The sequence below is a fragment of the Chaetura pelagica genome, unplaced genomic scaffold, assembly GCF_000747805.2.
Source record: "Chaetura pelagica isolate M959 unplaced genomic scaffold, ChaPel_1.0 scaffold436, whole genome shotgun sequence".
Taxonomy (NCBI): Eukaryota; Metazoa; Chordata; class Aves; order Apodiformes; family Apodidae; genus Chaetura; species Chaetura pelagica.
The window spans coordinates 918,440-945,906 of record NW_009953651.1 but is presented as its reverse complement, the minus strand read 5'-3'; the positions used below and the strand labels follow the sequence as shown (position 1 = coordinate 945,906).

Genomic DNA, 27,467 nt, shown 5'->3' with positions numbered 1-27,467 from the left:
TTTTTTTTTTTTTTTTTTTCTCTCTCTCTCCTCCTAGGCTCTATCCTGTACCATTCCTGGCAGAAATGCAGAAATGTGCACTTTCCAGTTCCATTCATACAGAGAAGTAGAAAGCTAATGAGATATGTGTTTAATGATTTGTAGGAAATACAGAGTTGTTTCCATGCTATAGCACAATTTTTCTGCTCATTGCTGTGTCAAAGAAGGTCACTGTGAAATTAAAGCTATTTAGAATTGACAAGCTCTTAATTAAGAGGTCATATAGTCAGGCTTTTGCAGAAGTTGTATGTTCTCTTTGGAAGAAGAACAAAGCTGAGTAATAATGCAACTTCACCTTTATTTCAAGAAAATCCTGCAGCTGGGGGGAATGTCATCTGCTAAAGCAGGTTGCACCATTTGTGCCTCATGTGCTGGCACAATCATCTCAAAAGTGTCATTCCTCAGGCATTTTGCAGTAGTTTGTTTACCTAAAATTCCTTGACATTGAGAAAACATTGCTTTTCTTCCTTGGACTGGAAGAACAATAAATAAGAAAAAAGCTGTTGATGTGGGTTGGAGGGAACAACATTGTTGATCTGTTGGACTGTGCAGAGGATTGGAATTTCTTGTAAATCTTATGCTATTAGGTCCATATGTCATGAAACTGAAAAATACATGAAGAGCGTATTTGGCCAGAAAAGCATTTGGTTTTCTAACTCCATGGTAAGACAAAGAGCAAGGTTGTCTTGTTGGTACCTGACTCCTGACTAGTTTAGGCATGTCAACACTTACTTGTGTCCTGCATAGGATACTTGGAGTTCCTGATGAGATCTTAGAAACAGCTTAGGCCTTAAAACTGAAATGGCTGTAAACTTGTCAGCCTCATTCTCCAAGTCTTTCCTTTTTTTTTGTGTAGGAAGGCACTTCAGGGTGCTGTGAATTTAGTTAGTTGGACAAGCCTTTTTGTGGAGAAAAGAGTATATATTTAGGACCACAGGGACATAATGTTCTTAAATAGAACTGATACAGAACATTATGAAACTATATGTGGCATTTAGATAGTGTTTTGGTCATCTGTACAAACCCTAAGTCCCCAAAGAGGAAAGAGAATTTCATTGTTTATCTGCCAGAAGTGCACTTAAGATTGTATTTGAAAAAATCTCTTAGATTTTTGTTTTGTTGAGACTGCCAAGAATAGATTGGCTGTCTTGAAGTATTTCTTTGCATAGTGGATCATGCTGCACAGTAAAGAAGCTTAAAAGGGTAAAGCAGTTTCTGTACTTGATGATATCAGGGTTCACACTGTTTAGATAATGACGTGATCATAGGCCCTTAGAATGAAGAATTTATTATGGAAACCAAAAGGTTAGGATTTTTCAGTTCAAGTTGTCTTGTCCAGATGCTTTGTTCTAAATTTTCAAAGAACACTTTTGCAGTGATTGTAGGGTAGTAGCTATGAAAGAATGTGAACCTTAGCAGCATATAATATATAGGTAAAGCTACAAATTCTAGAACTGCTTATCTAAATCCATTGCATATTTTTAAGACTTTGTTTTTTTATTTCTGTTGTGATTCCTATGAGTTACCTTTTTTTCAAAACCATTTTGCTAGCAAACCATTAATGTGTCCTTTACAGTGCCCAGAGACTTGAAAATGTCAATACTTTATGAACTAAATGCTCACAGGTCCTTGCCAACAAACTTCAAATTTATCTTGGAGTAAATTCTCTTGTAGTTAAGCAAAGCAATTAAAACTACTTTTCCAAACTTTATTATACTCCCTGCTTTGCTTAATTCAGAATGGTTGCTGTTCCTCTGCTTGGCAGTGGAAATAGAAGCTTGCACTGGGACTGGAATGATTATAGTCAAGATGGGCATCTTACCATTAGTATCTCCCATGTAAAAGTGGGGCTACCTGCTGTGAAGAGAGCCATTTGAATGAAATGAAGTAACCAGTTTGTCATGTAAGATGGACATTTTCTAAATATTATCAGGTAGAACATCTGTATATGTTTCTCTCTGTTTCCAGTAAAACATTTAGCAGGCCAGGTAAGGAAGAATAGCTGTCTTTTGTAACTTGTAGTTGCAATACATATTTAATCATAGAGGATTTATTTGATCTGTGCTACAAACTTCAGTGTAGTTAGAAGTCTATTCAACATGTTTTTGTCTCTATCAAAGATTCTCAGTTTTGACAGATGTTCTTCAACAGAGTTAAAGAGTAGCTGGAAAACAATACGTATGTACGAATTGCATTGTCATTCTACATAGAAACACACTCATTATTGGGCATGAAGAGGCACAAAAGAGACTATAGCTATCCCTTTCACTGATTGCCTACACGGATTCTCCTTCCTATCTTACGTTTGCTCAAATAGCTTAGATCAATTTCTGTTTCCAAATAGCGTAATGAAATTGATGTATGTAGAAGAGGTGTTTACCCTGTCTTTTCATGCCTGGGAATTCCACATTGAGACTTCTGTCAGTATTGGTATAATGAAAAAGCATTGTCTTCTTGACACAAATTCTTAAAGGAAAAAAGAGCCAAATTTTAGAATATCCCATAGTCATGTCTTGTCAAGCAAAAATACATTTTCGCTGACAGTAACAGGTAGGAAATTTCTTGTGGCTTCCAGCACTTGAGGAAGTAAACCACAAATTTGTATTAAGGAATGTTGGGTACAAAAACAGGTGTTACAGTGTTAAGGCAATAGCAAAAAATTAGTGATTAGAGATAAACAAACTATTTTTTTCTTAATCACAGTTTTCCACAGGTAGTTGTTTTATGATACTTCATTATTTTTAGTAAAGGTTCTGTAAAAAAATTTATACAGTGTATTCCAGAAGGTCTTATTCGACAAAAACATGCTTGTGAAATTGTCTTTCCTTCAGTTCTGAAAGAGTGAGAAAGCTGTACTGTAATACCAGAGCCTGTAGTACTTAAAATGGCTGTAATGTTCTAATCTTTGGATGATTTAATGGCAAAGTTGTGTGAATTTTTGCTATTCTTTTTTTTTTTTTTTTTTTTTAATAGAACTCGGCTATATCCTGCTATTCTTGCTTTAGCTGCTAGATCATGTTATAATTAATGATGTTAGTCCTGATAAGTACTATTATTAGTACAGTAATATTAAAACATTTGGTTTAATATTTGTATGTTTTCTGTGGTTAGGAGTAATCATGAACAATGGTCTCTGCCATGTACCCTTTTTCTGTATTTGTTGCCACATTTTAGTTATTATAAGAAAATGCTGAAGGAAGCTATCAGGTTTTACTGATAGTTGGATGTTTTGTGTGTTACTTTCCCAACACTCTAGCATGCAACTGTAGCATACCTTTTAGTAGTTGTGGTTTTTTTTCTGAGTTAAGTTTTTCCATAACTGTAAGGGAAGGTATTTTAAAGACAGCAAAAGGTGAGTCATGTTATTTAAAATATGTTTTCAGAAGACACTCAACAGTCATGGTTGCTGCAGTTTCTGCTGCTCAGTGGCTTTCCTGCTTCTACTTTTATCATCTTTACCTTTATCACACATTTCTTTTTTTATGTCTTCTGTGACTTGTTATTCTCGCCTATCATTGCTTTTCAATCCGTGTTTGCCCACAGATGAAGTTATACAAGAGCAGTATTTGAGGGTAAACTAAATAGTAACAAGGCCTGCTTCTGAGATAAAGTTGCCCAGGTTACCAGATATGGATTTATTCAAGTTTATTTGAAGTGTGACCCATTTTAACGAGTCTTCCTTAGCAGTGTAAGGCCATGAAGCCATAGAATACCCACTGTATTCTAGTACTTCCGTGATAGCGTCTTCATCTATTCTTTCAAAGAAAATGCTGCTTATTTCAGATCCTGCATTAGGAAAAATTGTCTTTTATCTACTTTGTGTTCCTTTGCAACCCTGTAAAGTAGCATACAGTCACCCTGGGAATTTTTAGGTTTGTAAAAATCAGTTGTGGAACAGGCCTTTTCTTTCTAAATTGTGCCCCCTTGTGAAGAAATAGAGTGGGTCAATAGAAAAGGACATTGCAGCATTACAGCAGAGTAGTGTGCAGGCAACCTCAGCAGTGTGACTGCAAACTGTTTCAAGAGGACAGTAATGAGAAATAATTTTTTGTGTCTGTATAATTTGGTTCAGTTTTTTTCTCCTGTATATTTTCTGCAATAATGTAATTGTATTAGTAGCTTAGAGTTGAGAAATCTAACGTGAGAGGAATTATTTTACTTACAATAAGTTTACATCATGCCAGTGACATAATTTTCTGTATTTATAACTACATTTTAGAAATTACTTCATTGCTAACTGTAAAATATTTTGTCTGTGAATTCATACAATACCAAGAGTCCAAGGCAGTACTTTCAGATAAATTTAGCATGGCATCATTTCATTTGTACTAGTATAAACACGAACTTAAGTATGTCAGCAGAATTAAATATTAAGTATTTCAGATTTTATTATCTCTGTACGTGTTGTTTAAACTAAAACCCTTATGGAGTTTTTACAATGAGCAGATTTCCACTGACTGTTGGAAAAGTAGACTTGTAGGAGCTGCAGAGGTGAGGCAGCACTATGTGAAATGCAGCGATGGGATTAAGATTTGGCAATGCACTTCTTTTCTCTACAGGCTCTTAGGCAGCCTCTGTAGAGAACAGACTGTCATCGTGTACAGCTGAAAGCTAACTTGCAATATCTGCTTGTTTCTGCTTGTTCCAGTTTCTGTACAGTTTTGTCATTTTTCCTACCAGCTGATATGAGATGGATATGGTGAACCTCAAGCAGAAAAGGTATGGTTAATGTAATATAAAATGTAGAAAAGCTTTTCTTACTACAGGAATAACAGGAAGGTTTTACTTCTTCAGAAAGAAGAATGTAGTGCTGCAGAAAAATACATTCTTGGTATATTAAGCAGGCTGTTTCTTTACTGGAACATGCTTATTTTTCAGTCAGTACTTACCCTGGAGAGTTAAACAATTAGTAATATCTAAAATTCTGTCTTGTTTCTTTTTATTTAAATTAAGCATACTGCATGTGAATGTTTACTAACTTACTGTGTTTAATTGTTTGCTAAGCCACTTACAGAATTTTAGTATTTCAGTTACAAAACTTGGGTGGACTGTCTACTTCTTTGCTTAGTACTGGGTTCTAAGTCTAACTTCTTTTACTTTGTTGTTTTGTTAAAATACTTAGACACAACTAATGAAGTTGGCAATAAAACTTCCAAGGAATACCTCACTGTTACTGTGAATTGATAAGAAATATCACATGTACAGCAAAGATCTATAGAAAAAGCTTGCTATTTTTTATTGAAGTGTACCGAAATCTTAAAGTGAATAGATAGGATTTGGTTTTTTGAATATTCAGTAAGAATATAAATAAAAGCAAATTCTGTATCTATCACTTTCCCCAGTGTAATCAGTAGAAAAATGTTAAGTAGAAATATAATCAGGATGACATTTAATTATTTTGTGTGCTTTTATAAATACTTAAAATATTGTTTTGTCTTACTCTCCCATAATATGCATGTGAAACTAAAATTACAGTCAGCTCACTGCACTCTAGTGTTGACAGCAAGAGAATTGCTTCTTTTTCTGAAGCATATGTTGTACTTCTAAACAGTAAAAACAATTTTGGAAATTTCATGATGCTTGAGTGTACTAGACTAGTTTACCAGTAAAGTACTATGTTTCAGGAATTTAAACTATGAACAGTGCTTTTAACGTGGTCCAAGCAATTTATTGTGTAGCTTCGTTAATGAAGAATCCAAGTACATACTTGTTAAAGTAATGTAATTGTGGGTTTTTTTCGTGTGTAAGCTCTGATGATTATTAAGAAGTAGTTGTGATGGTTATGCCTAATGAGCAGGTTCTGTATCTCTGTGGCAGCTTGTCTTATTTTCAGTTATATAATGGGAGGGGGTTTTACCTCTGCTTTTCTAGTTTTGTGTTGTATCTTTACTCTGTTAAAAGCAGATAGGCTGGGAACATTATGACAAAGCTCTGGGATCTTCAATAAAGGGCCTACATATCCACTTTTTTATTTTATGCTGCTATGAAGTGACGAAAGTTAACTGAAGGCTAATACATTTTGAATAGTGTAAAAAACCATGTATGCCGTGGTAATGTCTGGCAGCATAAGGCTGTAGGACTAATTTTCTAAGGAGCTGAATAAATGCATAGGAAGATAAATACCTGTTTTGAAGTGTGTGCACAGTGATAAAAAAGGTGAGCTGTGGGGTATACAGATATAATATATTATTAAATGAGAGTATTGGCAAGTAGCATGTATGTGAATATGGGCTTTCCCTTTTGTATTAGTAAGTCCAGAAAAGTAAGGCCAGGTAGCCAGTCAGGAGATAAAAGAGTAACTTGACTAAAATGTTAAATTACAGTCACACATTTGTCAAATTTATATGGAAGGTGCAGAGTTATCAAAACCAGCTTAGTTTCTGGAATAATGTCTTTACTCGTTCTTACTTCTCTATTAATTTTGAGAGAGGCTTTGTCTCTTTAAGAAGTGTCATTTTTGTATCAGTTATTTTAATAATATTTAAAAAGTGCCCAAAGTTGCCTTTTTAAATTTCTGATAAGCAGCTAAACTTTCAGTATTGCTTCATTTTCTGCTTTGTTGTGGTCTTTGATAGAGAAATCTTCATAGGCAGGTTTAATTGTAGAAGAATGTATTAGCACAATTTGTAGAGTAACTTGTGGGACGTAAAGACTCATTTTCAAAATAGATTTCACAAGTACATGTATCAGATGGAATTCTCTTTTTTCACTGCAACTTAGCCCTTTTTTATGCAGATATGATGACAGCTTAGCATATTTTCCATAGATTTGGGGTTTGATGAGACCTCTGTTATTAAAAGCATATGTAAACTTTGCTTTCCATGGGAATAGATTGTCCTTGATATGCTACTGAGAAAATAAGGGTCTGGAAATTATCTCTACTTGTTTATTCTGTACCACCATAAAGATCCATTAGATCTCTATAACCTTTATAAAGTACTTATTTTCCGGTTTTTGTCCCTGATGCCGCCTCAAGTTCTTATCATAGTACTATTTGAACAAAAAAGGGCTCCTGCTTTTTCTCAGAATTATGCTACTGTGACAAAAATGCCCTCTAAAGTTCTTAGCAGTATACTTGTCAAGTTTAAGGTATTTGAGACTTGAGTAAAATGTTATGCTGCTACTAGAGTTTCATGGAAACATGCAGTGCTTTCAAGGTTTTTGGTTTATGATAATTATTTAAAACAAGAGAACAAAACCATTTTGCTTGGGAGTTAACAAATGTCCATTACAAATCTTCCTCCCTCAAGTATATGAATACTTTTTTTTATGTATGCAGAAACTTGGTGCATTTATTTCAAAACAAATCTGTACTTGACTCTCCCAAAGCTATTGAAGGGCACTATTGAATTTTTCACTAAGATGAAACTTTTGAAAAAGCTGAAAAATCCTAAATGGGTCATGTGTAATTATAGATAAGCGAGTCAACGTTATTTCAAAACTGGTGTTATGTTATGAAAGAGAGTTAAGTTTTATCCTTTATTTTGAGAGGTTAAGCATATTCATAGTTCACTTACGCATGTAATTCAGTGTAATATAATTGCAATTTGTAAAAATGGTTGCACTGAGCAGAGTGGCTATGAATTTTGGTAAGGAAGCTGTTGTATATACAAAGCTTAGTTGAAGCTAATGCTAAAGCAAAATAAATCTCATGGATGACTAAACTGTAGTCCCTGGGTCTGTAACAATCCCCAGAGGAAAGTTAATTTAAAATATATTTTTTCTTCTGGTCTTAAGCCAGATGCCTTAAATTCTGAAAGTCAAGCCTCAAGTGACATTCCACTCCAATGGGAAAAGAGAGGAGAACATATACTGTGGTCCTGCAGACTCATATTTACTTCATTAAAAATTAAAAAGTGTAGTTTAACTACTGAGCTAATGCTCTCTCATTCCCACTCCCTTCTTTGGTTGATCTCTCCTTTTCACTCACTCTCATTCTCTCTCTCTTAAAACAAGCATGTTTACTTTAAAAACTTAACTGTGATGAACAGAACTTAGGAAAATTGCAGAACATTATTAGCAATTTTTTTGCATTTCAGGCAAGTAGAATTGAACTAGAAATGTACCTACTGAATCATCGTCCTGTGTTTAGACCTTGGAATTGTCTTACAAAGTTCCATTTGGAGACAGCAAAATAAACTCATCAATTTTAATGTAATCATAGTTTTTATCATAATTTTATCTTTTTAGCAGATTTGGATGAAACTCAAAAATGCTTCCAGTAGCAATTACTTTGGTAAATACAGTTTTATTCTAGTATACAGTTTTCATAATATAAATATGGCTATTAGTGTATATTAAGAATCCATCATCAAAAATGTGTCATAAAGTAATTATATGATGTGAAAATCAAATGTACTGTGTTCTGCAGGACATTTACTTAGCTTAAGGTAGCATTTGAACACACCAGCTGGAAACAAGGAGAAGAGGAAATTATTTCTTTAGGTCACTGCATTGTGTATTACCTGTTTGTGCTGTTTTCTCATCTTAAACTGTCCTAAACTTTAGATACATTCTGTAGCTACAGCACAGTCCTTATAGCTGATGGCTAGGGATGAATATTGTAAAATTGCTTCATTGTACCATGTTTCAGCCAAAACATTTCTGATACAAATTTACAAGATAGCCATTTTCTTCTTTTGTTTCTCTTTTTTTTTTCTTTTTTTTTGTTTTTTTTTTGAGTTCAGTCTTACTGGATTTATCAACATTGCAGGTGTTAATGTAGTGATACAAATTTACAAGATAGCCATTTTCTTCTTTTGTTTCTCTTTTTTTTTTCTTTTTTTTTCTTTTTTTTTGAGGTCTATTATTACATGTTCATTGTGAGCAGTGATAAATGAATACATGCTTTTAATCACTAAATTAAGCCTAAATGTCTCATTAAAAAATGAAGTTCAGAGTATCGGTATTCTGTTCTTACTTCGGGCAAGCAATAATGCCTCTTCTATTTCTAGGTAATGAAAAAAGAACTTAAAGTGGAAAATGCCTCTTTATAGCACAAAGTTTGTGTCATGAAATCATGTTCTGTAGCCTGACCTAAATGTCTATTAGACAATTCAGTCTTGAATACTCTGAGAATTTCCTGGCTTCTAAGTACTCTCCAAAATAATCTTATAATTATTCATGTGACACCATGACCCCAACTGTTGAAGTACAAGCAAGCAAATAGGCCTGGATTCAGTATGTAGAAATTTAGAAAATGAGAACTAAGTTTCCTATGCTAAGGAAAATGCTCCGAGTTGCACTTCTATTTAGCCATATGCCATGTGCATAAATTTTATAGCTGTAATAATATGCCTATTGATCTTTTACAACAATATCAATTGCAATTGGTTATAAATGCAAGTATTTAGAAATACAGCAAGGTTCTGTTGCACTTCAAGTTTCTGTAATATTTATGTTTCTGACTGAAGACTGTTCCTGATAGATTTGAGAAGATATGCTTTTAAACATAAATCCATAATGTATAGTACAATAAAATCCCAATATAAATATTTGATACAAATAATAATAGCGATGGTATAAATAAATTTTTAGTATGTGTACTTTGTCCTTGAGCTTTGACACGTTTACTGTGAGCTTGAGAACTTCATAAGAAATTTTAATTCCTTTAGTCACAGGCATGCAATATTGCACTGTGCAAAAACTGAATTAGCCATTGCTTTAACTTCTACCGTTGTTTATCTTTTGACTTTTACTGTTGGAGACATATGCATGAAATGGACTGTATCCTTTCTGATTCACTTATGTAATTATATGCATTAAAATAATATTTTAAAAGAACAGGTAAAGCCAGAGTTTTGAAGAAGTAGTTAGAGCTGACTTTGGCAAATAGGTAAGATTGTAGAAAGAGGATGACAAGCTAAATGTTTAAGGGTTTCAATAACCATGATTTTGGGGTTTTCTGTTTTGTTCTTAAGGTGGCCATATTGAAAGGAGATCTCTTAAATTTTTTTCTATACTGTGGGTTACCCCTCAAAATTACTGTCAACTTGTAGTTCAGAAATATGTGACTACGCCCATCTTTCAAAGTTGTTTAAATAATTAGCTCATGTGTGTGGGGAATGCAGTTATTTTTAAATGTGTGAGTTCTGTGGGAGCCTTTCCTCCAATGGGAAGAGTATGGTTGTTAGTAAGGTGCAAACCATACAGATTTCTGCCTGTGTCTGATGTGTGTGGGATTTTCTGTTTATTTTTTTTCTTAGAGAAAATATAGACTCGTTGCTCCACATATAGCATAATAGTTGAAAAAAAAAGATACGGGAAGGGGGCTTTTGACTTCCTCTGTGTTGAGTACTCAACATTCACTTGTCTTGAATATGCCTGTTACATTCTCTTTGTTCCATGTCTCACAGCCCCTTCAGTGAAAAAGTTCTTCGTAATCTCTAGTTTAAATCTTCCCTTGTGCAGCTTGAGGCCATTCCCTTTTGTTCTATCACTAGTTTCTTGTGAGAAGAGGCCAGCACCTACCTCTTTACAACCTCCTTTTAAGTAGTTGTAGAGGACAATGAGGTCTCCCCTCAGCCTCCTTTTCTTCAGACTAAACAGCCCCAGTTCCCTCAGCCACTCCTCATAAGACTTGTTCTCAAGGACTTTCACCAGCTTTGTTGCCCTCCGTTGGCCATGCTCCAGCACCTCAATATCTTTTTTGTATTGAGGTGCCCAAAACTGGACCCAGTGTTCGAGGTGTGGCCTCATCAATGCTGAGTACAGAGGGATGGTCACCTCCCTGGTCCTGCTTGCCACACTATTTCTAATACAGGCCAGGATGCCATTGGCCTTCTTGGCCACCTGGGCACACTGCTGGCTCATACTCAGCCACTTATCAATCAGAACCCCCAGGTCCCTTTCTGCTGGACAGCTCTGCAGCTGCTCTTCTCCAAGCCTGTAGCATTGCCTGGGGTTGTTGTGGCCCAAGTGCAGGACTCAGCACTTGGCCTTGTAGAATGTCATACAATTGACCTTGGTCCGGTCTTTCCAAGTGTCTCTGTAGAGCCTCCCTATCCTCAGGCAGATCAACACTCCGTCCCAACTTTATGTCATCTGCAAACTTTCTGAAGGTGCATTCTATCTCCTCATCATGATTGTTGATAAAGATGATAAAAAGAAGTGGTCCCAGTACTGAGCCCTGAGGAACTCCATTAGTGACTGACCACCAGCTGGAATACTTACACTGAGAACAAGCTAGTTACTTTTAGAATAAAATTGAAACAACACAGAAGTTTTCATAGAGTATATTAAATTTAGTTACTAAGCATATTGTTCTTAAGTGAATTTGTTGATAAAAGTTTGGAGAAAGTAAATAAGCACTCATTTAGAAAATAAAAAGATTACTGGCTGCACAAGAAACTGACAAGAATATAACAGTTAACAGAAATTTAGCTTAGCATATATTATCTTGAGAAGTACTGGAAAAATATAAGATTATTATTTGAGCTGAAGAAGTTAACAAGAGAACTTAGTAATCCAATAATTAATAACTATTAAGAAAAATATTTTTTCACATGTTCTTTTGTGCCAATAGAAATATAAATAGCTGACCAGAAAGTGATATTTTTGGCCTTTTTTGGGTAAGAAGTAGAAATCTCCAACACTGGCAGGGGCATTGTTTCACATTGCTGAAAAGTGATGTGAAGAGCTCCTACTTTGTGTTTGGTGTCATCTTTTCATTTTCTCCTTAATCAAGTTGAAACTTCAAGTACTTATGAACAATTTTTCAAATGATGATTGATGTCTTTTGTCAGCCCCTTTTTAAAGATTATTTTTCTTAGTAGTTACCTTTATTTAAAGTATATTACCTGATATGAGAAGTAACAAGTACTACTTTACTATTCCTTCTCCAGTAAACTGATGATTCTTTAAGAGCAGGACTTCCTGTGTGGAGACGCTGTGATAGATCTGTGGCCCGTTTATATGATACTACTCTTATGTTTTCCAAATCTGTGAAGTCCACCTTTCCTTTGCTAATGGCTTTTAAAATAACTAGTACTGTTATCTTACAGAAATTTAAAACTGGTAAGTAATAGCAACTGACTTTAATCAGAAGAGAAGATAATGACTTGTTGGAAGTTTAGGTCTGCTGTTGCAATTTCTGGTCATAAGTAGTTCCAACTCTGAAATGTATTTTTTATAACTGTATCATCATTTTCTTATGATCATGAATGAAAAGATTTCCCTACTAAAGACATTTGTCATATACCAATACTGAATGGGGATGGCTGATACTATTTCTCAAGAATGTTGAGTTATGTTTAAGGATTGCTTCTGCACAACTGTTTCATCCTCATTAAATTCAGTTTCTGCTCCTTGAAATGATCTCATCCTTAACAGGATGCAATTAATAAGAAATACTGGCTGGTGAGGTAATGCGTATTCTGTGATTGCAATTGAAGCTGTGGAAAGCTCACAGAACATTGGTTAATGAATTTTAATATTTGGGCACATCTGTGCTTGTTCACTCTTTTGGCAACCTTCCAGCTGCCGTTGATACTGCTCCCTGTGTTACCAGGGGTAAACTCATCTGTTTTCCTGTGTGTCCTCTGCTGCTCTACGCCAAGGAGGACAACTTCCTTTTGACTCAATACATTTATTCCTATTTTAAAGGGGAAAGTGACAGTATGGGCTGGACTGTATCTTGGCATGATCCCTGCCTGGTGGTTTCTGGACATTGAGGGCATAACATATGGTGTATGCTTTTATTCAATGCCTGCAATTGCAAATTATACAAGCTGAGATCTTTTTAAAAATCACAGTCATGTTAAATGCATTGAAAAAAATGCACAGAACGCAGAGAAAAAACTTAACTTTATGCTACTGTATTTCCTTTCATTTGTCTTTTACCTTTTCTCTCTGTTGACTACATTCAAGGCATCCTCAATGCAGTGAGACTGAAGTTCTAACTACCTCAGATATTCTACTCAAACCCCTTCCCTTTTGTTTTTCCTGATGATTCCATGCTGGTCTGCTGCTGCAGTAAGCCCATTTCTTGTGTTTTCAGAGCAGTTCCTGGTTTTCCTTTTTATTGTGTCCCAGACAAAAGTTGGACAATAGTTGTGAACCACACCACCAACGTGCTTGAACCACCCTATAGTACACTGTGCTTTTGCAAAGTACTGAGCAAAATTGTAGTGGCATTGACTACTGTGTATATGTGTTTCCAGCAAGGTTTTTTCCCCAACACTCCCAAGACAACAGTATTCCTAGTATGTTATGAGGTACACTTCAGATTGTACCATGGCTCTATTCTCTAGTTTTCTAGGAATTTTTTCAAACATAAAACATCTTTTCAGCAGTCTAGGGATATTTTAAGGAATTTTTCCATTATCAAAAATTAGCATCTCAGCAGTCAAGTCACTGTTTAAGCACCATGTGCAAATACATAGAGAGACCCAGATATGAGCAAATTAAGATGCAGAGAATGCTATTAACCCCCAATGTTTTCAACCATCTCTGCACAATTGCATGTATTACACTGCAAATATATGTTTATAGCTCCAGTTTTCTTGCTGATGAGTTGCTACTGGAGCTCTGAGATTACCTGCATACAGATCTCCTGAGGCTATTTGTCAGCCTGACATGCTGTAGTGGATGGAGACCATGTCACACTGTGCCAAAATGACTTTACTGCCATTTCTTGAACACAAATGCAAACCTGACCCATAAAAGCTCCTTCAGCTGATGGCAGTTGTTCTTCTGTTGGTAAAGCTGTGGGCATGTTAGGTGGTAAGTGCCATTTCTGAAACTGCTACCAGTTCTGCTTTGCAGGGCACTTGTTGTCTTGCAGAGACAGCTGAAGGGTAAAATTCAAGTGCATTTCATAAAAATGGTTGAGTATGAGGAAGGACATAATGATAGGTAACACTTTATTTTATTTTAATGTGGTTGTTAATACTTGAGGAATGTTGCTTGTTAGCCAGAAAAAAAATGATTATGAGATGCTGGAAGAGGATTCATGGGAGTTTGACCCCATACGCAAAACTGCAGTTGCTTCCAGAATAGCCATTATCATATTTGCCACGGTGCACCTAGACAGAAACGTTGATGGAAGTTTTTAAAATTAGTAGATAGATGCTGGTCAGAAACAATGCAGTGAATTGTTAAAACCCCATTAGGTTTTATTTTCTGTTATTTTTATAGCATAGTGACAATAAATAATTTTTTGTGGCTGTTCTTTATAGTGAACTTTTTAGGTATCTGTATTCTTTATTATTATTATTATTATTGTAAAGTTAGAGAAATTAAGCTTGCTTCCTAATACTGAGAATCCTTGGTCTGTTCTTAATTCCAATTTCTGTTCTTCATATGCATCAAGCAGCTGCTAGATGTTTGGCAAACTGATATTTCCCCAGGTCTGAAGATAAATACCTTGGGCAAAAGAAATATGAAAAGAGAAACAAATAGAAGATTATAGTAAATAGGAAGACATCATGTATGTTTAATCAGAACAATTATTTTTATGAACTGCGATTTCTAGTTCATCATTCCTGTACAACAGCACCTGTGAACTCCAGCTTCATTTTGGAGGAGCATCTGTCATAAACTGTAGGGCTAAGAACAGCTAAGGTTTCTGCAGCTTTTACATAGTAAACCTACAGTAACCTGTGTGGAGAAAAGGCCATAATAGGAGATACAATTGTAGTCATGATTAAAAAGAAGAAAAGATAATGAGAGAAAAATGCAGAATAGTTTGAAGGCTAGCATGAGTTACTTGTTATAGTTATTTTTAAAGAGTGTCTTAACAAAATATGTCTGTTGTCAGTGTAAGAAAGTTTTATTGCCTGAAGGTTATCAATAAGTTAACTTTAAGATACCATTTTAAGTTACTAGAGGCAAAACTGAGTTTTTTTAAAGGAAAGTTTTCATGATTTATTGCATATGTTACGAAGAGTTGAAAAATCTATTTTGTTTCCATTTGTTTTCCAAATATGGATTTGGTTGTAAAGCTACAAGCATGCAATTCTGCCTGAATTCAATCTTTAATGCTAATTTTAGTTTGGATTGGAGGACATGTTTTTCTTCTTTTGTATTCAGCAAAATTTTTGTTGCAAATATTTTTTATTTTCTTTTTACTTTCCGCTAAATTCTCTTTAAAAATATAAGCAAGTAAAAATCTATCAAAGCCACAGTATGCTTTCATTGGAATACTTTTTTATTAGTATATGGAGTTAACTATTCCAGCCAATTTCCTAATTTAAAAATATTGTGGGAAAAAAAAAGTATTAAAATCTATGCTTGCATTGCCTAATGTATATCTTGAGGTACTATAATTGCATATGCATTTTGCTTTGTAGATGTGTGCTCAGTAGAGAGGTATAGAGAAGAAAGTTCACCCTAAACTCCTTGTAAGCATCAGTACTTTGCACTGCTTAAAAGTTGAAGTATGTTTAATATTGCAGTGCTTTTAGATCCAAACACTGTCCTCAGTTTCTCGTGAATTACTGCTTGATGTGCAGTGTGTGAGGTACTGCAGCATCCAACTGTGGATGGCTTTTAAATCTTTAGTTTGATATGGAAGGCAAGAGGGAATCAGGAATTATATAGCCCTGTGAATCATTGTTTTCTGACAGTTGTCAGCTTAGTGCTTTTCGGTTCATGTACATTTTTAATTACAGTAATAATTCTTTGGTAGCAATATCAATCAATATAATTACATCTGCTAGGATGAATGGTAAGGCCTGGTTTGTCATCAGCTTTTTTGTCTCTCAGGCAAGATCAAGTTTCCCTAGTTGCTTGGTGCAATCTCACTGGAACATGATTTTCCCTATCAGTTACCTGAGGGATATGTTCCTATTCTGATTTTCAGTGTCTGATAAGAATACATATTGTAAGTCTGTGTTTTTTCGTAACCTCATCTGTGTGCAGCAGAAGTAACACATTCAGAGCTTTAACACATCAAAACAAACAGTATTTGAAAATGTTATATGAAGTGCAGAGTCTTTGGAGACAGCTATTGCCCTGAAGTCTACTTTATACAAAAGAGATTAACACCATTATTCTATGTATAATCTCTCCAGCAAAGCACTGTCGCCTATTTCTGTCAACAAATAGTTTCTTTGCTTTGGCAGCTGAAAGAAATTTTAGTTGTGTAGACAACAGAACATGCCTTTATAAGTTGCAGAACCCAATTTTGGAAGGTAACTGCAGTTTTGAGAAATTAATTTATTTTCATTAACTAAATATTTTTTTAAACAAGCTAAAAAGACTAATTACACCTACTATGTGTGACATACTCCTGAGTCTTGCATATGGCACGTTCAGTATTTTACAGTACACCTTTTGGAGGGGTGTGTCAGAAGCATATCCCACTATTCCTTGCAGTCACCTGATGAAAAGATCTGCATATATCCTGTCCACATGATGCACCCTCCAAGAGTGCATTTTTGTTCCGAATAAAGTTAGAGATGAGCAGTGTTCTTAGAGTCTAAGGGTCCATCAAACTGTTGAATACCAAAGTAAAGAAGATAGAGGCTCAGGTAAAGGCTTAATATTTCTAGAAGCCTTAGACCAAGTAAATTTTGGAAAATTTGCAGCTAGAGAAAAAAAAATAGATACCGCAGCATTTCTCTGTATAATGAATTTCAGAAGCCATATTTACAATTACATTGAATTATAAAAGTCACGGTCAATGTGAATTTTTTTTTTACATTTGTTATTAATATGTCAGTGCTTTTTAAAAAAATAGCTGCATTACTAGTTTAGAAATTATTATATTTAAAATAAAATTGTACTGTTTTCCCTGAGAGGTTGTTAATACAAAAATTAAAGCTAAGAAATATGTACCTTAATAAACATTGCATTTTATTTGATTGTCTGTTTTATAGGAAAAAAAACCAAACAACCCACAAAGTAAACAATTTGCCAAATTTTGGATTTAGTAGCTGAATTGAAGCTTCTGCTATTCTCAGTTTCTTTACCCAGATGAAAGAATTACATCATTGTTCACAACTTCTGTTTGTAGAGGGTCAGATACTTTGTGGGAGTAGGACATTTGAATCTCCTTGCCTACATGGCAGGGTAGATGCAGCTCTTAGGGTAGAAGTGTCGTGTGCTGGTCCCTGTGCCAGGAGCTGCTTCCCTTCAAGTTTACATGGCTGGGCTTCTATGTGTCCTGTGATGAGGGTTCTGGTGCCTCTGACATGTAACTAAAAACTGTGCAAACAGTTTCTTACCATTTGACCTAGCACACGTGCTTGCGTCGTAGCCCTTTGTGCTGTTTCTGCCACACTGATGGACAACTGTATTTTGCTTCTATGTGGGGAAGGACAACAACAAGACATAGGCCATCAATCACAAAAAAACCCAGTCATTAAGCCATCAGCTTTTATCTTGTGCACACCTAAGGACTGATAGGGAACAAGCCCATGAAAGCTGTCTTATCACCTGTACTAGCAACAGTTATAACAGGGACCTTTCCCTATGTTAATTTTTAGTTTGGTAGTTTACACTTCGTAATTACAAAGCACAGATTATTGAAACAAATTATTAATGTTGATCAGTAAATCAGCATACGAGAATGCAGCGAATCAAGTCTCTCCTTGTATACTAAATGAAAAGATTTCTTCCAGATTCTTGCTTTGATCATTAGGCTGTCTTAAATAAGCAAACATTACTTAGTTGCTAAGACACAGACTGAAGTTCATTAGTGTGCTAGCACAAATATTGGAAAGAGAGTGCTAAACCAATATTAGATAGAGGACCTGTGCATAGGCTGGAAGTAATGCAATGAACGTGACAACAGAACATTTTGAAAGACTACTCACAGTGATTAAAACCATTTCTGTTTGCAAAAGCCTGCCGGACTCGGCAAGAAAAAGTGCAAACCCTGAGTAGATCTGTTTTTCTGCTACTGGTGTCTGTAAGCCTTTACTCAAAATACAACAGATTTAGTAGTCTCATAAATAATGTTGTGTATATTCTTTATTTTAAATGTTGACCAGATGTATTGTTGTGGCATTTTTTTCTCTAATGGTGATCCTTAAAACTGGTTTTCATTAGAATGCTTTTAACCATACATTGAAAGCCAGAATGACATCTTATTTAAATAGCCTGTTCAGGAACCTAACTCAAAATCCTCACAAATCAGTTTTAGATTCATAGATATTTCAGATGTAATGCATAAATGCAGTGTTTTAATTCAGTGCCTTCTTGCAGGAGCTGTTGAACTTCACAACAAGTCATGCTAGTTTGGAATTTTTTTATGTTCAGTTTATTATCTTAAGCAAATTTTTTCCATTCTTCACAGGTTTTCAATGCAGTGAGAGAAGAGGAAGAAGCAGAAGATATTTTTGATTATTTTCCTCATCTTCTGAGAAAGCTCCCAACGCTTGATACAGACTGTATATGCAAATGTCATGGATTTTGTGTAAGACCATGTGTAACCAGTGCTGGTTCTCAATATCGTGCCACTTCACAGAGGACTGCACTCTCTAACTATATAACTGGTGCTTTACTAGAAGCAACTACATCATTAGGAGCAAGAAGCGGTCTTTTAAATATCTTCGGAGGATCAACTGGAAGAACAATGCTTAAAGGTAATGATGACTTAATTTTTTGAACGCTGTCCACCATAAAGATAGGGTCTATTGCAAAATACATAATACTATATAATATTCTTGTATATATAAAGTTAACAAAGGTTTTCATGTTTTCAGAGGTTTTCCTTAGCAATCATTGTGTCATAATGACTAGCTATGTTAGTTTAAGAAAGTAAAAATGCATGCAAAACTGAAAAAATTCTTCTTACAAAACAGACACTTCCAGGATTTTTGTGTCTATGTTTTCAGAAACATTGCTGTCTGCATCCAAAGTTAATACCTAGGGTGTTGTTAGGGTGTTCCTTTGTATGATATTTCTCATTTACTAAGCACTCCTGCTCATGGGCTGAGTTGGTTCAGGACTTGAGAAAGGAGTATATACTCAGCCATTATTGTTGTCAAGCAGCTAGCTGTCAGCATAGCACTGTGTGGTAAGTATATACAATTAATTACTGATTTATTGTCTGTCTTCTGTATCCATCATCTTTCTAGTATTGGATAATTTCAAGTAACATGGATATTGTCTATGTGGAAAATGCCTATTGGAGAACGAATGGTACATACTAACTTTTCAAGCTGATGATCTTCTTATGCAATAAGAATACCATTATGTGATTTAGTTTGGAGTTAAATAGGACAAAGGCATTATTGGTGCAAATTTAGTGCATTAAAACAGGATTTTGTACCGAACAGTAAAATTTAAGTAGTAAATTTTAAATAATAAATAGTAAATTTTAAAATAAATTTTAAACTGATTTTTACTTAAAGTTTAGAAAAATTCTAAGGTACTTAATTATTTGGGATTTTATCATCATCTGATATACTCTAACAAAGGGATTTTCTATCTGAATTGTACAATTATGGAATTGAAGCATGTGGATATTTCATGTTGCCCAAAATTTTACAGGAATAGGAAGAAACTTCCTTAACTAGTGCAGATACTGACTTCATTTTTACAGACAAATAATGATATAGTTTGTGCTCAAATCCAGTTGTCTTACCTTTATGCCACAGAGTGGCCCTTTCTAGTTTTAGTAAGTTGCTCTTTAGGTGAATCACATGGCAGAAAGAGACACTAAAATTGTAGAAGAGGAACAGGTAGAGATGGCAAACTATGGCTTCTGAGTGAATTTCAGTAGTACTGAATCATTACTAAGCTTCACATACTCTCATAGTCTGTGAGAGACAGAGATATGTACAGCACAGTGTCCTATTTTGGTAGAGTTTTTCCTGTTTATTTTATTTGGGTTTTATTTGTTCTGGGGAGGTGAGTGCTTTATAAAATTAAACATGTACATTTCTGCAACATCTCTGGAAAGCGAAGTTAGAAGAACTGAGTCAGGTACTTGGGGGTGCAGTGTTTTGGACCTTCTTCCTAGAGACCAGGAGAAGAAAGCATAAGGTTTTGATGCCCCAGACCTGACCAGGGCTCTAAGGATGCTCTGTCCCCTGAGTACAGATGTCGGCCTCCCATGGGGCATGATGCTGCAGTGTCTGAAAAGCCCAGCTGATAACTGTCTCTGACTCAGTTCTGCAGCTGGAAGCAGCAGCAGTAATCAGCTCAGGCTCACTGACATGCTAATATGGCAGTATCTTTTTATAGTGCCTGAGCTAGTCACTGCACCAGCACACTTTGCACTAGTGTGGGGATCTCTGTGGTACCTGTATTGTATGGTGTGTGCTTCTGCTTTTGTATTCTGAGCCCAAGCAAGTGACACCTTAAAGAAAAAGCAAAGATCTCAAACTTGATTTGCAATTCCACAGGCAACGTGTGAAGATAGTAGAGATTTTTTTTACTGTAGTGGTCTAGATATGATTTACCATAGTGATCTCTGTTGAAGAACAGATGTGCTGCAGCTTTATGATATTGAAGTTTTCTGGATGTGGCAGGTTCATGTTTAGGTGTGCCATGGTTATTTAATATATTTGAGAAATTATAAAGGTATCAGTAACCAAATATTTATAGAGTGTTACTTTGTGATGTTAACTGAGATTAATATTAGAGCTAACAAGGAACCCAACAGTATTCTGAATTCAGAGCTGTGATTATCATTCATGGGTGTGTACCTTTTAAGAAAGAAAATCATCCTGTCCATTTAGATTGATAAAAAGGTTTTTTTTCAGCTGTATTTAACTTCAACCAGAAGCTAATCTCATCTTAACTTGAGAGTTTTCAGGTGACATCGGCAACAACTCTGTTGTCTCATGCAGTGGAGAGGATTTGTCACAGGATACAGCATGTCATCAGGACATTTCACTTAGTAGTTGTTTGGAGGTGTTGAAAAGGGACTATATTGATCCTGATGTGGTTTAACCCTGGTGGGTAGCTAAGCACCAGGCTGCTACTCGGTGGCATGGGCAAGAGAATTGGAAGGGTAAAAGTGTAATTTGATTAGTTGTTTGATAAATAAAGCAAAAGCCATGTGTTGCAGGCAAAGCAAAATAAGTAAGTTACTCACTACTTCCCATCGGCAGACAGATGTTTAGCCCTTTCCAGGAGAGCAGGGCTTCATCATGCATAACGGCTGCTTGGGACGACTAATGCTGTAACTCCGAGCATACTCCCTTCCTCCTCTTTCCGTCAGCTTTTATTGCTCAGCACAATGTCAGATGAGATGAGATAACCTTTGGTCAGTTGGGCTCAGCTGTCCTGTCTTTGTCCCCTTACAGCTTCTGTGCAGCCTCATCCTACTTGCTGTCAGGGCAGCATGAGAAACAGAAAAGGCCTTGATGCTATAAGTGCTGTCCAGAAATAAATAAAACATCCCAGTGTTACCAACGCTGTTTTGATCACAAACCTGAAACATAGCACCATGTGAGCTACTATGAAGAAAATAAACTTGGACCCAACCAAAACTGGTACAAGAGTGAAAGTTCCATCAGCACTTTTGGTTTGTAATTCTTAAGAAAGATTTCAAACTGTTGTGTGTTTCATCAGGCCCTACCAGCCTTTCTTAGACAGAACCACAGTATGTCTTAAGTTGAGAGTATCATATGTTGCAGAGAGACCAGGGAGATGAAAATAAATATTTGCTTTGACAGTCAGAAGTTATGATTGCACATGTAGTAATTTGAGTGCTGTACACTGCCCTGAATTAGTATCAGTCACAGGAAATTAGCATTATATTTTTATATGTGTTTTATCATGATATTGTCTATGGACCTTTTAGGTTGAGTTACTTCATTTTGCTCAGCCTGTTGAAGAACAGATTCTGTTTCTGCTGTTTTGATCAAGAATAGCAAGTGTTTCTTGTTACTGTGTTTCATTAGTTGTCACAGGGCAGGTTTTCAAACTTGTGGCTTGCTTCCACAAAAACCTCAAATATAGGTTCTCAGGTTTTTGTATTTAATGTGTGTATTTTAAAATTTTTGTATTAGAACCTATTTTACAGTTTTTCCTTTAAAGTTGTACTTGAAAAAGTATTTGCAATGTAAGAAGATGTAATAGTTCAGTTGAAGCTCCAAGCATAAGGTCCTGATGGAAGTACAGGAGAGCACTGATGAGATGTTAGTTTCTTTCAGAAAGGAAGATATTCATGTCTGGTTTGTGCAGGGTAGTGCAGTGAAGGGACATGACCTGTTGCTGACTCAGATCTGAACTGGAGTATTCTCATGCTGCAGGGAAATCCCCTGTAGTATTTGTTTTGAAAACAATATAGGCAGCCTCAGTTAGTAGTTCCTCAAAGTATGTCCCTTTCTGATGATGGCACTAGCTGAGATGGTGGTAGTTTGAGCATCATTACACCATACTTCACAGTATAGATGTAGGCATGCCCAAAGGCAGCAATTACATTGATTACTTGAACTAAAGAAAAGAAATCACTAGTAAATGAAAATGTGAACTAGATAATCTCTAGAAGTCCCTTCCAACTCTGATGATTCTGTGATTCTGTGAATACCTAACGCTGACATAAGTGGAACTAGAATGCGTTATAAAAAAAATAAATACTGCATACATTTATTTTAAAATATCTTAAAAATTAATTTGCAATGTTACATGAACAAAATAATTGTTGAACTGTCTAGTTACTGTTCTACCATTCAGAAAGGTGAACTCAAACATCCTTTGTGTCCTATAAATGTTGTAATATGTAAAATCATTATAAATAATAGCTGAATCAAGTGGTGATTCATTATGAAGCAATTATGTTAAAACATTTTTGTGTTGGATTCCATTTAACACATCTTTACCTTGTAAAGATGCACTACATAAAAGTGCTATTGCAGACTTGCTATATTGCATGTTATCACCTGCAGTGGTAGACAATGACTCTAAAATTAGCAGTGATAAATGATTTGAAGAAGAAGATCTTTTAATAATGTATATGAAGCAAGATTTAGTTTAAATTGGTTATCTTGCAAGTAAACAAAAATTGTAGTTTCCTGAATTTCAAGACTTTTTTTTTTCTTTTAATAAGTATGGTTCTTTCTGTTCCAAATTAGGAAGCAGCTTGGTCAAACCTTTTTTTTCAGGATTGAGGAATATTGTGTACTCACCATGTTCTTTTGGTAGTTGTTTTCTTGTGCTGTCACAGAAACATTACATGCTGGAGGAAGCAGAAACTAACAAGTGTGTGACTGTACTGAAAGGAAAAGTTGAGTAATCTACTTACACATTGGTGATAGCTCTCTTGAGAAAAAGTTTTCATCTGAACTTGAAAGTTAGGGGTTTTATTCTATTTGTAAAAATAATTATTATAAACAAGTTAGCTAACCTTTAGTGGTTTATTATGGAGCTCATTTATAGGCTCAATGTAGTCACAGTAAATGCCTAACTGTAAACTGTAGAATATAGTTTAATGGTCATGTGGCTGGGCTGTGCTCATCACTAGTGCTTTAGTATGAGGGAGAATGAAATTGTTCTGGTAAGAAAGTCACAAGCCATCTAGAAAGTTACAGCTCAGACCAGTAGCTTAAGTCTGAAAGCAGGAGAAAGCTGATTCACAGGGGGCACAGAGTGGGTAAACTTACTGAATTACACACCTCACAATTTCTGAATTGCTCTAAGGTGCAGCTCACGCACAGATTGTGTTGCAGTATATCTAGTCTTTTGCTAGAGACTTCAAGGTTCATGTTAAGATCATGTGTATCTTCTGCCAAGTAAAACCATGAGCTTGGCTACAATTTAAGCTTCAGTACAGATGTGAAGCCGTGGATACAGTGTAGATGGTTGTCAGCTCTAGAGTGATTATTACTACACTTGGAATTATTTTCAAGAAAGTTCTTAAAAAGCTTCGAAAGTGGAAGTGAATTTGTTTCTTAATTTCAATCTATATCAACCAGTCCTGAAAAGATCTCAAGGACTGTTTGATTTACGTTTGGAGGAGCAATTCTACAACAGACAACAGTCTACTATTCTTTCAAAATGTTTGCAATTCCTGGAGGTAAAGTTCAACACTCTCTTGCATAATCTGTTTAAAGAGGATCCCATTACTTTAATGGAGAGTGTCCCTCATGATTTAAAAGTAAAACTTCTTAAAATATTTATATGCTCTGTAATTAGGGATTTTATGTAATATCTGCCCTGGAACTAGGGGGATCCTGCAAACACAGAATCGCTAATGCTGAAATAGGCTTCTTGTTTTATGTCTCCCTAGCACTAAGCATACTGTGATTTCTTCGCGTTCAGTCCTTCAGCAGTTATTTAGTGACCTGAGCAATGAACCTTACAGTCACAGATAGTCCAACTCCAGAAATACTGTTTAAAGTTTTCTTCAGTATCTAAGGACCCTAAATGCTCTGAGTCCCCAGGGCTAGGTTGTTCTTGTGGGCAGATCAGCTACCAGTGTTGTTAGTTGCAGAGAAGGCTTCTATATGTACCAGACCTTCGAAACCAGAATTCCTAGCCACATGGATCTGGGACTAAGATTCTTCAGAAACTCATATAGGGCCTGCTCTGTAGGAGGCTTGTCTCTTGGGTCTGGAACAGTGAGCCTGCAAGCTCTGCTCTCAGATGGCTCACAGAGCTGCCAGGCTTTCGACTGAGGAGCTGCGACTCTGGTCCCGGTAGCACAGGGACAGGCTGAGAGTAGACTCCCGGGAACCGCAGATTCCTGGCGTTCCCACAGCTGGTCAGTGACATTCTCATCCTCGTCAGCATCTTTATTAATACAGAGGATATGTACAACTACTGAAGACCTTTCAACTGCACTGTTTTGGCACCTCTGCTTGTTACTCAGAATTTCTGGTTAGGGAGAAGTTTTGAGAATGCTTTTCAATAGGATCTAGATGGAAACCAGGTTTCTTCTCATAGAAGGGAAATCCTGCTTCTCAGACTGTTCTGTTTCTTATAAATTGATTGTTACAGCAAGTTTGTTCATAGTTGTGAATGGGCCAGAACTTTTCACTGGAATCGTATTTGAGGATTCAGTCATTGTCACAGTTCATGGGGTGCTGACATTTTTTTTGCAGAAAGTGAAAAAAAGGTTTGTGTCTTTTTTTTATTCTTAAGGAAATAGAGCATGTGAAAACATTTGTGATTTGATGCCTGTATGTAGAGTCATTGTTGGAAAGAAACTTGAACTCTTCCTTCCCTATCTCCCTTCCTGCATTCCCCTTACAAGAATAACTTCTGTAGCTTTGTAATCTAAGAAAAATAAAAGGGTAGTAAAAAGAGACATCTGAGGATGGAGCAGACTGCAGACATTTTGTGTCAGTATTCTCTTCACTTCAGCATCTTCTAAAGCCATTCAGTTCTCATGCCACTTTCTTAAGTGATATAAATCAGACTGTATCCTTGGTCACAAAAAGCTCATACTTGTTAAGTAGACAACAGCAAGAACAGAATAAAACTGATTTATCTCGAACAGCAAGGCAGACTATGTTGATCTTAAGAAAACTACTTCATTCATCCCTCAGCATTCAGAGGTTACATTTATTCTGTAATCAGACTTTGCCATAAGCAAAGATTGGGCAGCAAAAATTACCTAAGTCTCAGTCTTTTCACACTGCTGTTTCTTGTATCCTCGCACAAGGCTTATTGTTACAGTATGGGGGAAATTCCTGGATTCCTGAAGCTGAGAAAGTTGTCTGACAGCTATATGTCAGTCATGGGTGATAACAAGCTTTAATACACATAGATTTAGGAAGGCTAGCATGTTTTAGGTAGTCAGTGTGTTTGGACACAAAGTTTAAGACAGCTGGAGTGAGGGATAGAGCCAAATGAGCTGAGATTAAGACCTGGAAAGATGAAACATGTCTCAGACTGAGAATCTAAGGTAAGAAGATGGGTCAGGCAATGCAGTGTAAGAGAGGAAATTAAATCCAGGAGATACATCACTGTAAGTAGATAGATAATGTGGCCTGAGTCAAGGGTGTGAGTCAGTGCCATGCTACTTGGTTGGCTCCAGTACCTAGGTCAGGAAGACCAGGAACAAATGCAGGTCACCTGGTCAGGTGCAGAATTAAGAGTGACATGGCAGAACACACAGATCAAGGCTGAGATGGCAGAAAGGACACAAAAGATTTGGGAGGACAGCTGTAGCCAAAGGACACGTGGGACAGTCTGGAACTGGCTACAATGGTTCTCCCCATAAACTGGCAAGTCACTGCAACCTCCCAGATCTATGACCATCTAGTGAGACCCAGTTGCAGCCAGGTTGATCACAGCAAGGGCAAGAAAAGGACTTAAGGAGGATGCACGCCAACTTTAGTTTATAAAAACTTTTTTCAATCCCATGTGTTTAATACATGCCTACAAAGAATTAAGCTCCGCCAGCATTTCTTGTCTTATTCTTACCATCCTCTTTCTGAGTGCAGTAGGGTAGATTACTGCAAAGTGAGTAGGTACATAATTGATCCAGGCTGTATGTAGAAGTTAACTAAGGTAACTAATCTATTAAAAAAATAATTTAAAAAAAAAAATCTGTAAAATTGCTGCTTTGTACAGAACAGGTGTCATGGTACGGGAAGACACACATTTATATGAATCTAGATATCCTGACTAGTGTATAGACCTAAGAAATTATTAAACAAAATTGAGTTTGGGATGATTTTGTATAGATTTTAGTGCTTATGATATTATTTGGCAGTTTGGTACACTGATGACCCTTTAATGTATGTAGCTGAGTCTCTGCTTACAGCAGTATTTTTGTTGGTAGTCTATGGCTGTTGTTTCCACCAGCAGAAAGAAAGGTTTAAATTCGTAGGAGTCTGGCGGTTCTTCAGAGCTTTGAGGTGAGGAAATGAATGAAGGACATGCTGTCTGTGCATGGAGGTTGAGAGGTCAGGAGTTTGTGCAAAGAGGTGTTAGCTTTAAAATCAGTCTTACCATTTTTTAGTAATTAGTCTTCAGAAAAAAGAAATAGGATTCTAAGTGCAGATAGTTAATTCCTAAACTGCTTATTGTTGTTTATTGTTTTAAACATCTGGACATTTGTTTGAATGGACCTTGTAAAAGTTATGTCCATGGGAACTTTTAAAGTGTAGAATGGATCTTTCATGGTTTGTTTATGTTAGCATGTCAATCAGAGGCAAAAAAAACCCCAAGGACCTCATACCTCAAGAGTCATCTCTAAAGATTCCCTTTGTTGTAGGAAACAAATTAGAAGCAAATCAGCTTTTATAGGATAATGATGTTTTATTTATAACCTGACAATTTGTTTTGTTACATTGTAAGAGACACTGTCCATTTTTCTTCATAGAATGAAAAATGTTATCATTTTTTTCTTTAGACTTTCAAATATTTTCTTTTATAATTAGTGGAAAGTTCTTCAATATGGACCCTGTACTGAATAGAAATGTGTATTCTGATGTATTTTGGGTGATTTTTAATAGGAAGATAGTGTTAATAAAATTGATACTTAAAATTAGTTGTAAAATTCTGCACTGTATCCCCATAGTGGTCCTTATCATATTTAATGTGACTTCCTCAGAAATCTAAGCATGCTGGTTTTC

The 27,467-nt window shown here is 35.9% G+C and overlaps 1 protein-coding gene across 1 annotated transcript in view; it reads left to right on the top strand.

Annotated features, from left to right (window-relative positions):
* The window catches only part of PLCE1 (phospholipase C, epsilon 1), a 115,876-nt gene that overhangs the window by 19,656 nt on the left and 68,753 nt on the right, over positions 1-27,467 (top strand). The window contains exon 2 of the mRNA XM_010000037.1: positions 18,281-18,569. Within this exon, the coding sequence (XP_009998339.1) occupies positions 18,281-18,569 (289 nt within the window). The remainder of the gene's footprint in view (positions 1-18,280; positions 18,570-27,467) is intronic.